The following is a 12,152-nucleotide window of genomic DNA, read 5'->3' as shown; positions in this document are numbered from 1 at the left end:
CTAAACAAAATAATAAAAAATCATATTTCATTTCTGTATTTAAGTTAGCTAGCTAATCATCTGTTATCACAATTTTTCTTTCAAATGGGGCTTATTTTAAGAGAGACAAGCATGTTGGGTACAAAAAGCAATGATCTACCCTGTCTTGGTTACAATTAAGACCAAAGACTTAATTATTTCCTTGCACTATGTAAGTATCTCCTGCTGATATTAATAATATTTATCTGTATTCTGTCAGGCGAATCCAATTTTGGAAGTGTCCTGTAAAATTTAATAGAAAATTATAGTCTTTATATAGGTTTTCAAAAGTAATATTGTATAATTAAATTAAAATTATATTCCTGCCATAGAATTCCATATGATGTTTCCAATATGTAAACAAAAAGCTTTCTATATTAAATTCTAAGGGATTAAAAGTTAGAATAATTTTTATAGCAATCTATTAGCTTGATCCCTCTGAAACTCTTTAGGACTTTTCCATAAGATGCTGATTTATTGCATGATCCCTGTGAGATGCTTATCTAGTGGGAGTTGAAAGAAATCAGCACATGGTGTCATTGCTACCTTTGTTTTTTCCACTTCAGTTCCATATTAACCCACTAAAATGGATTAGTATATTGTTTTATATAGTCAAACCCATCATTTAAAACTGGTGTGCCATGAAGAACCTAATTCTTTTCTGGCATATAGGTTGGAGACTATGTATTCGCCAGAACTGGGGGACAAACTGGAAATGATTATTATCTACCTGCTATTGTCATAGCAACACCAAAAAGAGTTGAAGCAGATGATAAACTCTACACAGTTTTGAAGTACAACAATAGGAAGGTAAGTTGACCTGTGAACAGACATGAACTTTTCCATGGAATTATTATCATTTTTTTATGAGGCAGATATAACTGGCCTGGCTCAAGAGCACAGTGCTCCATTTACCCTCTTAGCTGACCAAAATCATATCAAATTTCAGAGCCAAGAAATGGACCAACATAATTGACAAACTGATCATTACCATAGAATAATTTATCCTTAAATTAAACATTACTCTACTCTCCATGAACCATGTATTGGCTTTCACAAGCTTCATACTACAAATGTACAGAATAAGGATTTTTTTTATTGGATAAAAGAAAACTATTTAAGTGTGTTTTATTACCTTTGTTTGTGGATGATTATTATCATTCTGTATTATAAAGAAATTGAACTTATCAGTAGAAAATTGTCATCTTGGTTTTTCAGATGCTGCTTACAGTTGCACTAAAGTGTCTATTTTTTGTGTTCCTTTATTCTTGGCTGCTGTTTCTGGGGTTTATAAGTCTCTGATCTAAACTGAATGAATTTGATTGTACTATTGCAGACACACTGTATACGAAGTGGACTTATAAAAATCAGCCAAACAAAGTATGCCTGTTCCTGCCGTTATATAAGAATGGCTCATATGGTGGATTGCCTGCTGTGAGTATGCTTGCACTGAAATATATAAACTTTCTGTTGTGTGAATCCTAAATTATAGGGCAGCAGAGAAACATATTTTGTATTCACTTTTGCTTTAGATTTTCCATATTTAATATGATAACAAGTGGCTTTTTAGACTAGAACAGGGTTCATTCAGGTCAGGTTTATGGTCCTTGACACATCACTGTGTCTGATCCATTAGGTGTTTGGATGTGAAGGATATTAATTGTCTGCTTCATGACTTTGGTCCCTGGTAGGGAGCTGCACCATATAGTTTTGGAAGGACTGGTGGGAGGTGCTAGTTTGGTTCTGAAGAACAGAAAATTCCAAAGTGAGGAAAGTTGGGTTGGAGATAGTGTTAGTCATGGAGCTGTTTTCTCATATAAACTAGTACTTCAAGTTATGACATATGTTTAGAATACTGTCTTATTGGTCTTTAGTCTGGGGAATGGTTTGGAAAGGGCGACCTAACCTCCGCTGATGTTTTCTGATTTGAATAGAACCTGAATTTATTTTGGTTTCCAATACATTTGGGTTTCTGTTTGGCTTTTATATAGATTGAGCCATGAACAATTAACTAGTAGATTTCAGAGTTTATTAGCAGTCTGTGTGTTGTGTGGCAGAAACCCTGTTCTGGGCTTTCAGCATTGAGGCAGTGGCTCCTACTCTCCCAGCTCCGAAGAAGGGGGAACACGAACGCTCTGTGCAATATAGTAAACCTGATCAGCGAAGCAGAAGAGATTCTTTCTCCCAAACATATCTGAAGCCATCAGGAAGAAAGTGATGACTCCCATCAAAATCCAGAGAAAGAGGAGAAACCAGACAATCAAAGAGTTAATACTTCCTACCCAAAACCAGGACAGAATCTGCCATTCCCCTTCATTCCTTTGAAGAAATTATTTAGGGTGGAATGGCAAACACCCAGAGAGGGGAAAAGGCTCAGTCAGTAATCCCTAATTTTACATAGAGCTCTTTTTTCCTCTCTGGTCAAGGCCACAGTGACATTACCATGCCAAGGGGGATTTCTTCCCCAAAGGCTCCATAAATAAAAAAAGATAAATGTTCCTCTTAGATGGACTTTGAATTGCCTTGAGCTGCCCTCAGGTCTCACTACCAATTGACAGGCCCACAAGTCTCACTGTGCTGACCTAAAAAATGTGGACCTTGTACAACTGTAATAAACTCAAATCAATATTAAAGATTTTATCCTTGGCTACTGAACTTGTAGTGGACCGATCTATGGATTTCACAAGCCTGAGAATAAAATCCATAGCAGGTAAAAAAGTGAGTGAGGTAATAATTTATTAGACCAACTTCTGTTGATGAAAGACACAAGCTTTTGAGCTACACTGAGCTCTTCTTTGGGCAAAAGTCCTGGCAACTAGTTCTGTGGTTCAAATGCACGCTAACTTTGGCTCAAGCTCCCGACAGCAGATGTCTATTCAAATCAATCCAATTATTGTTTGGGGGCAAACATGGTATAGTGGTGTCCATCATTGCAGACAATCAAATAATTTGCCTCCTAAATCAGAGCAACCTAAGAAAATCTACAAGCCTGCCTCCAAGGGTAGAAAGTTCTCTAGTTCCTATTCCAGAGATTCCTCTTTGTCAAGCTCAGAGTGAGGCCACCCTGACTTGCTGCGTCAGATGCAAAGGAAGCTATATAGCAGTTTCTGGCCCAAGCCTCCTGGCCATGGCAGACAGCAATCTAACATCTACACAGAAGTATTATTTCAGAATAATTGATGTTATTCAAAAATAACACAGAATGTGTCTACACTACAAGCTGTTATTTTGAAATAATGTCGAGCTGGAGGACTTTTTACTCCAATTCATGGTAACCCTCATTTTAGGAGGAGTAAGGAAAGTCGAAGGAAGAGTGTTCTTCTTTCGACTTCCTGTGTAGACCGCGCCAAAAGCCAGATTAAGCTATTTCAACTTAAGCTACTCAGTTGTTGTAGCTGAAGTTGAGTAGCTTAATTCAGCTTTAAATCTGCTGTGTAGGTGTACCCTCATAGTCTAGCAGTGGTCCCCAACGTTTTGGGGCTGCCGGGCATCCTGGGGAGGAAGGGGGGGACCACGCATTCACCACACGCCCAGGAGCGGTGCTACACATGCACCTGGGGCTCAAGAATGGCTCAGGCCAGCCCTGGTCACTAGGCACCCACGGGCACCCACGGGCATGGCATGGCACCCACGGGCACTGTGTTGGGGACCTCTGGTCTAGGACTATGGTGTCCAACCAGATCTGAAGCAATAGCCACTATAGTGGCTACTGCTATAGAGAACTAGCCACTGTCAACCAGCTAAATAGCCACATTGTTCAAGCCAACAAGCCACACTCAACTGGCCAAATAGCCATGTGGCTAGTGTGTTGGACACCATATGTCTAGGACAAGCGTTTTTTAATAGGTTCTTGACATGGTCTTAATTTGCTACAGGTGCTTCAATTAACCTGCAGTAACCTTCCCTAGTATAAAAAGAACCATGCCTTAATTAGCCTAGGACTTATAAATATCTCCTCTCCCACTCTCCTACTACCCCCTGCTGTATCACAGATGGTAATCAGGCTTCTGTCCATACACCTAAGCTAAGGGACAAGATATTCTACTTCTTAAGCACACATAGCCAAATAACAACAGACAAGTGAGTTGTAGAGCTGGATCAAAAATAGCCACACTTAAGAAAGTGGAAACCTTTCCATGTGTCTACTGAGACTCATAAGATTATATTCTAACTGAAGATTCTGATTACAAAAATATGATTAAATACATAAGCAAATAAATATAACTTCATTTTACATGCTTTGTTTCTTAACTGAGTACTTTATCAGTTTTACATTCCATCTTTAAACATATACTTTACTGACAAATTGATTTGCTGTTGTTACATACAAATACTGGTAAAATTGGGTTATTCCTTGACAAAAAGTGGAACTTTCCAGGAAAACAGTTGTAGTGAAAACACTAAATTTGTGCAGTGTGTAACTAAATATGTCCATTGGCATTGATTCTTTGGCAAAGTGTCTGAGACAACCACCTAACCTCAAGATGATTCTTACCAACAACCACAGGACATACCACACTAATACCAACCCTGGTACCTTCCTTTGCAACAAACCACGTTGCCAGCTTTGTCCACATATTCACTCTGCTGATACCATTATTGGACCTAACCAGGTGAGTTATAAGATCAAGAACACATATTCCTGCTCATCCAGAAATATAATTTATGCTATCGTGCCGAAAGTGTCCGTCTGCTATGTACATTGGACAAACGTCTCAGACACTTCGCCAAAGGATCAATGCCCACAAAACAGATATTAGATAGGATCACAAAGAAAAAACAGTTTCTTGCCATTTCAACCAGAAAGGACATTGTCTCAACGACTTGATTACCTGCATCGTGCTTCAAAAACCTTTTAAAACTACACTTGAAAGAGAATCCTCTGAACTGTCATTCATGCTTAAATTCGACACTTTACGCCTAAGCTTAAACAAAGACATTAATTATCTTACCCATTACAAAGATAGCTTCCCCAATTATCACCTCTAATATCATTAACTCACAGACATTTACCTTTCCCCCACACCCTCCCCCTTCTGTTCTGAACTTTGATTTGTCCTTTTCATATGTGTTCATTTTTTTAAATTGTATCCTTTGGTATATCTGGTTGTGACAGTTTTCTTCCACTATTTGATCTGAGGAAATGGGTCTGGCCCACGAAAGCTTATCACCTAATAAACCATCTTGTTAGTCTTTAAAGTGCTACATAGTCCTGTTTTTTTGTGTTTTATAAGGTGAGAGAAGGTGGCCTCAGATGAACACAATTATGTAGTGTAGCACACAGTGTCTAAGGAATGTTTTTAGGGCTGTCAAGCGATTAAAAAATTTAATTGCGATTAGTCCCGCAATTAAAAATGTAAATACGATTAATCATGCGATTAATTGTGTACTCCTCCCCTTTGAAATGCCGCTGTGACATTTCAACATGGCAGCGCTGCATGGAGCCTGGGATCAGCTAGAGTCCCCAGTTGACCCCGGGCTCCATGAAGTGCTGCCCCTTTGAAGCACCGCGGTGGCGCATCAAAGGGGCAACACAACATGGAGCCTGAAATTAGCTGGAGTGCCCAGTTGATCCCATGCTCTGCGTTGTGCTGCCTCTTGGAAATGTCACCCTGGGCACCTCCAAGGGGCAGCACATTAGGAGCCCGGGATCAGCTGGAGTGGCCAGCTGATCCCTAGATATGCGTTGCGCTGCCCCTTTGATGCATTGCTCCCATGCTTCAAAGGGGCAGTACAACGCGGAGCTGGGGAATCAGCTGGGTACTCCAGCTGATCCCAGGTAGGGAAGTTAAAGACTAGTTGACTATTCAATAAGCAAATGCACAAAACGTACAAAGGCAGAGGCACAGAAAGGAAAAGGCACAAAACTAGCTCAGACTAGCTACAGGCATAAAGGGAAACAAGAAGACATTCTATAAATATATTAGAAGCAAGAGGAAGACTAAGGACAGGGTAGGCCCATTGATCAGTGAGGATGGGGAAACGGTAACAGGAAACTTGGAAATGGCAGATATGCTTAATGACTTCTTTGTTTCTGTCTTCACCGAGAAGTCTGATGAAGGGATGCCTGACATAGTGAATGCTAGTGGGAAAGAGGTAGGTTTAGAAGATAAAATAAAAAAAGAACAAGTTAAAAATCACTTAGAAAAGTTAGATGTCTGCAAGTCACCACGGCCTCATGAAGTGCATCCTAGAATACTTAAGGAGCTGATAAAGGAGGTATCTGAGCCTTTAGCTATCATCTTTGGAAAATCATAGAAGAAAGGAGAGATTCCAGAAGATTAGAAAAGGGAAAATATTGTGCCCATCTATAAAAAGGGAAATAAAAACAACCCAGGAAAGTACAGACCAGTCAGTTTAACTTCTGTGCCAGGAAAGATCATGCAGCAAGTAATTAAGGAAATCATCTGCAAACACTTGGAAGATAATAAGGTGACAGACAACATGGATTTGTAAAGAATAAATCATGTCAAACCAATCTGATAGCTTTCTTTGATAGGATAATGAGTCTTGTGGATAAGGGAGAAGCAGTGGACGTGGTATACCTAGACTTTTTAGTAAGGCATTTGATATGGTCTTGCATGATATTCTTATCAATAAATTAGGCAAATACAACTTAGATGGGGCTACTACAAGGTGGGTACATAACTGGTTGGATAACCGTTCCCAGAGAGTAGTTATTAATGGTTCACAATCCTGCTGGAAAGGAGTAACAAGTGGGGTTCCACAGAGGTCTATTCAATATCTTCATCAACATATTGGCATAGAGAGTATCCTTATTAAGTCTGCAGATGATACCAAGCTGGGAGGGGTTGCAACTGCTTTGGAGGATAGGGTCATAATTCAAAATGATCTGGACAAACTAGAGAAATGGTCTGAGGTAAATAGGATGAAGTTTAATAAGGACAAATGCAAAGTGCTCCACTTAGGAAGGAACAATCAATCAGTTTCACACATACAGAATGGGAAGCGACTGTCTAGGAGGGAGTACTGCAGAAAGGGATCTAGAGGTCATAGTGGATCACAAGCTAAATATGAGTCAAGAGTGTGACGCTGTTGCAAAAAAACCAACCACCATGATTCTGGGATGCATCAACGGGAGTGTTGTGAGCAAGACACGAGAAGTCATTCTTCTGCTCTACTCTGTGCTGATTAGGCCTAACTTGGAGTACTGTGTCCCATTCTGGGCACCACATTTCAAGAAAGAGGTGGAGAAATTGGAGAAGGTCCAGAGAAGAGCAACACAAATGATTAAAGGTCTAGAGAACATGACCTATGAAGGAAGACTGAAAGAATTGGGCTCGTTTAGTTTGGAAAAGAGAAGACTGAGAGGGGACATGATAGTAGTTTTCAGGTATCTAAAAGGGTGTCACAAGGAGGAAGGAGAAAACTTGTTCTTCCTGGCCTCTGAGGATAGAACAAGAAGCAATGGGCTTAAACTGCAGCAAGAGAGGTTTAGGTTGGACATTAGGAAAACATTCTTAACTGTCAGGGTGGTTAAACACTGGGATAAATTGCCCAGGGAGGTTGTGGAATCTCCATCTGTGGAGATATTTAAGAGTAGGTTAGATAAATGTCTATCAGGGATGGTCTAGTCAGTACTCGGTCCTGCCATGAGGGCAGGGGATTGGACTCAATGACCTCTCGAGTCCCTTCCAGTCCTATGATTCTATGATAGTCAGTCGACTAGTGGCCTAGTCAATTTCTCCCCCCCTCCCCACCCAGCTTTGCTGCCTCTATCAGATAGAGGCAGCAAAAGGGAGAGGGGGCAAGGGGTACTTCAAAGTGGCAGCACCGCACAGCTGTGGAGTGCTGCTGCTTTGAACCCCAAGGTGGCGTTTCAAAGAGACAGCCATGGAGCCCGAAGTTAGCTGGGGAGTCCCCAGCTGATCCCGGGTTCTGGGGAAATGTCGCGCGGAGCCCAGGATCAGCTGGGAAGTCCCCGGCTGACCCCAAGTTCCATTGCTCCTTTCAAACACGTGGAGGCGGCGTTTCTAAGGGGTAGTTGCTGCACAGCTGATCCCCAGCTCAGCTGTGAGGTAGCTGTCCCTTTGAAACACCATCTTCTGCACTTTTCAAAGGGGCAGGGGAGCCCAGGGTCAACTGAGGAGTCCCCAGCTGATCCTGGGCTCTGCATCGCTCTGCCCTTTTGAAGCACCGCAGCGGCACTTCAAAGGGGCAGCGCAGCATTAACGCCTTCGATTAACACATTAAAAAATTTAACGCGTTAATCCTGGACTGCGTTAATCGCAGGCATTAATGCATGTCAGTTGACAGCCCTAAAAGTTTTCCTCTTTTATGAGAAACTGTGCTTTCAAAATCATTATTCAGTTGTATTTCATTAACTGCACATTAATCAGTGCTAATGCTAGCTGTGCCAGTTGTACTGCTTGAATAAAGCTTGTGGCAACATTTCCATTATAGTATTTGTTTTCACGGACTTTAGTCAACCATGGAATGTGTTCCTAGCTGAAACTTGCTGTGTATGGCATTCTAAAACGATCAGCACCGTGATGCTTAGCTTCGTGCTCATTCTTCCAACAGCTCATCATATAGGTCATTGATTCCCATGCATCTATCAGACAGCTATGATGCTGTCTCAGAAGTTGAGTTAAGTTTTTGCTTTTCAGTGTATTTTATTACTGTGCATGCTGCAGTGATATGAGACTTATTTACAAAGAGGTGGAGTCTGTCATTAAAACTTGATGATTGTGATATGTGTGGGGTAAGGTAGGTTCATGATGGATACCTGAACAGGATGTCTCCTTCCTTCCTCTACAAAGAATAGGTATAAAGTCTGATTACTTTGCATGTGCTTGTTCTTATTCAAATCACTACTTGGTATTGTCATTTGCTTGCTAATTATACTATGCAAAAGTAATACTTGAAAATAAATTGTTTTGGTTTTTTTTTGCTTTGTAAAATCTTTATGATCGTTTAGCTGTTGTTTGTTTAGATCTGGAATGTTCTAATAGGCCATCCCTGTATTTATGATTAGAAAACTCTGTAGTGTTTGGAGTATAATTAATTAGGAGTTAATTTGTAACACTATTTTTATAAACAAAAATCAATTGAAGTTTGACGCTATTAGTACTAGTAGCAACTGAGACCAGGGCCACATTGTGCTAGACACAATGTACATACAGAGTGAGCCTGGCATCAAGGTGGACAATGCAGTGCATATGTTCAGCACCCATACAAGTATTGTATCCTGTTGTCTACATCTTAGAATGTGGAGTGTCTGGGCCAGGGACTGTCTTTGTGTTTTGCAGGTTAGGTTGAGTCAGAAAACATTTGAACTCTGGCCACTTCACAAGGCTACTGTCAGCACAATGGGTGCTTTTCAAAACTGTGAGAGGTTGGTGGTGGGGAAAGATGTCATACAAAGTTAGAATAATAAAATGACAATAAATACTTTGAAATAGCATGATATACCATATTTACACACACAAACGTAGATGTAGATCAATGAATCTTCTCTTCTGATTTCTAGCCCAAATGTACAGGCTGAGAAATCCACCCAGAACTCATCTCTAGAAGAAGAAACAGAAAGGGAAAAAAAATTGAATGAAGATGGGGGAAAAAAGAAGAAAAAAGGGAAAGCAGAAAGCAAAAAGCACCCTAAGGAGAAGACTTCAGACTCTGATGATCTTTTATTTATCTCCAGGAGGGGAATGAAAACCAAAGGAAGGAATTCACAATCTAGTGACAAAGAGGAAACTGAAGGTAAAGAAGTGGGGAACAGATTATTTAATTAAAGTAATAAAATCATAAATAGTAGAAATGGAACTGACCTGTTAGGTCATTCAGTCCAGTCCCCTGCAAGTACAGAAAAGGCCCCACAGTATATTTTCAGGAGGTTTGTCCAGTCTAGTTTCCAAGGCTACAAATGTTGGAATTGACATTATTTTCGCAGGGAGATGATTCCCCAGACCAGCTAATGTCAGTGTCAGGATGTGCTTGCTTTCTTGATTTTGTCCACATATACTACAGATTGAACCTCTCTAGTCTGTCACTCTTTGGTCCAGCAACATCCATGGTTTGGCATCATTTTAGTAAGCCAGATGTTCACTTATCATGCATGTGGCCAAGTTTCTCTTGGTCCCATATAGTTTGTTTACAGCCACCAGTCCTGGCTCTCAGTGTTCTGTGCTGTTATTTAGCTCTAATTTACCTCTAAATGTCTTCTAAGAGACCACTAAGCAGTGTAAGTGTTGGTAATGCTTCTAGACAATATTAACTTCCCATGGTCCAGCAAACTCTCTGGTTCAGCACCAGTCAAGTCTCGAGGGTGCTGGACTAGAGAGGTTCAGCCTGTAGTTACATCCCATTGTATCAGTTTTAAGCAAATTTATCTACATCCTGGGTGCTTACTTAGATCCTCTCATTATTTATTATGTTCACTCCTCAGTCATCATTAAATCCGTACTCATCTTTTGTTGCTCTTATGTCAATTCCATCTAATTTACCTACATTTCTCTGGTACTGAGGCAGCATGATACTACAATACTGACCAGGTTTCTCACCCTCCTTGTAGAAACACAGCTTCCTTAGGAGCCGTGTACTGAATTCACCAGTATTTCAGTGTATAGAAGATGAATGAACATGAGATCCCATTAGCCTCTTCTGTTACTAATTCTCTGCAGGTTGAAGGAGGGATGAATATGAGGAGAGTGACTACTGCTTTGGCCCAACCCAACCATGCCTTACCCAGATCTGCAGAGTCTTGGTCACCTGAGTCCTCTAAAGAAGATTCTTCTAGGTGGTGTGAGGAGGAACATGCTGCAGAGTGCCCTTTTTATGGCACCATCACATTTATTACTATTTTTACATACCCCTGTGTCTCAGAATGGAGGGGAGTGCAGCAGAATTATTGATATTCATACGTTTAATAAAGATGTTATATGAAACTGGTCCTTACACTGATCCCTACAGGATTTCATTGCGTGTATTCCTTCAAATTGATACATCGCTGTATATTGTTACTCTTTGTTTGTAGGTATTCAGTTTTCAGTGGACATTATAGTGATTATCATATCCAAGAAAATCTGCAAATAAAAATATAGGAGTCAGTGTCAAATATTTTATTAAATGGCAGATGTATTGCATCTAGTTTATTCCCATCATCCAGTATTTATTTTAACTCTATTTAAATAAATTAATAAATAATAAACCCCCATTTGCCTGGCATCATTTTTTCTCATGGGCCAGATCTTCACATGGTGTAAACTGGCAATTTACAACAGCTGACCATCTGCCCCATACGTGCTGCTTATTCAGACCCCAGGTTTGCAACACTCACTCATACTAATGAGCGTTTAGACAAATGTTCCCGATTAAATCAATGGAATTACTTGCATGAGTAAGTTTTTGTCAGCATGAGTGAAGATTGCAGAGCTGTGTCCTATGAATGCATCATTCCATTAATTTCTAGAGATAAGATTTTAAAGGCCAAAACTCCTATTGATTTTCTATCTATTACAAGACCTTATCTAATATTAACATCACTATGCATTACAATATTCCATCCCATCACTTTAACATTAGAACATGCTAACATCAAACAGAGCTGGAGCTAAACTAGCATACCTGCCTGGCATGTCTGAGGCCTACATCTTGTGTTTAAGTTTAATCCAAACTTTTTGCTATAACATACATTCATTATAACTAATTAACTTCTTAGTTACAAAATTCCAGGGTTAGAAGTGTGACTCCTGCAGATACTCGATGCTCATATCTGACAAGCATGTTTTCTGCATAAAATGTCTGAGCGACAGCTATGTGGCACAGAAATGCCACACTGTCAAAACATGACTATGAAAGTGAGAAAGGACCAGGAGATGAGGCTTAAAAACCTCTTATGGGAGAGATTCCTTTAGCCGTGCAAGCCCAGCAAAACCTCTGAACCACCAACTCCGCGCAAGAGGGCTAACTCATCCCCTACGAGGGACTCCTGTAAGTCCCAGACCTCTCTTGCACGGTCCCTGCCTTCAACATCCTGTGCCGTGCATTCATTGGTGCTGTCTATCTCCGGCGCTGTGGAAAAGCTGAGAATGGCACCTACAAAAAGGGTGGAGTTGGAGCCAAAGAGGACTGCTTTTTGCCCGGCACCCACCAAAGCTGATATGCTGCCA

General features: G+C 40.5%; 1 protein-coding gene across 5 annotated transcripts in view; it reads left to right on the top strand.

Moving 5' to 3' along the window:
• VWA3B (von Willebrand factor A domain containing 3B) overlaps positions 1 to 11,197 on the top strand; it is a 107,371-nt gene extending 96,174 nt beyond the window's left edge. For 4 of the 5 annotated variants that reach the window (XM_075916526.1, XM_006137418.4, XM_075916527.1 and 1 more), the window contains 4 exons: positions 691 to 828; positions 1,355 to 1,452; positions 9,512 to 9,744; positions 10,665 to 11,197. In XM_075916526.1, coding sequence (XP_075772641.1) covers positions 691 to 828; positions 1,355 to 1,452; positions 9,512 to 9,744; positions 10,665 to 10,669 — 474 coding nt within the window. In that variant the 3' untranslated portion in view covers positions 10,670 to 11,197. The remainder of the gene's footprint in view (positions 1 to 690; positions 829 to 1,354; positions 1,453 to 9,511; positions 9,745 to 10,664) is intronic. The other variant, XM_025178626.2, reaches the window with a different exon arrangement.
• The last annotated feature ends 955 nt before the right edge of the window (positions 11,198 to 12,152 follow it).

This window comes from Pelodiscus sinensis, chromosome 1, assembly GCF_049634645.1.
Source record: "Pelodiscus sinensis isolate JC-2024 chromosome 1, ASM4963464v1, whole genome shotgun sequence".
Lineage (NCBI taxonomy): Eukaryota > Metazoa > Chordata > Testudines > Trionychidae > Pelodiscus > Pelodiscus sinensis.
The sequence above is the reverse complement of the archived record's forward strand: the minus strand, read 5'-3'. Positions and strand labels throughout refer to the sequence as shown.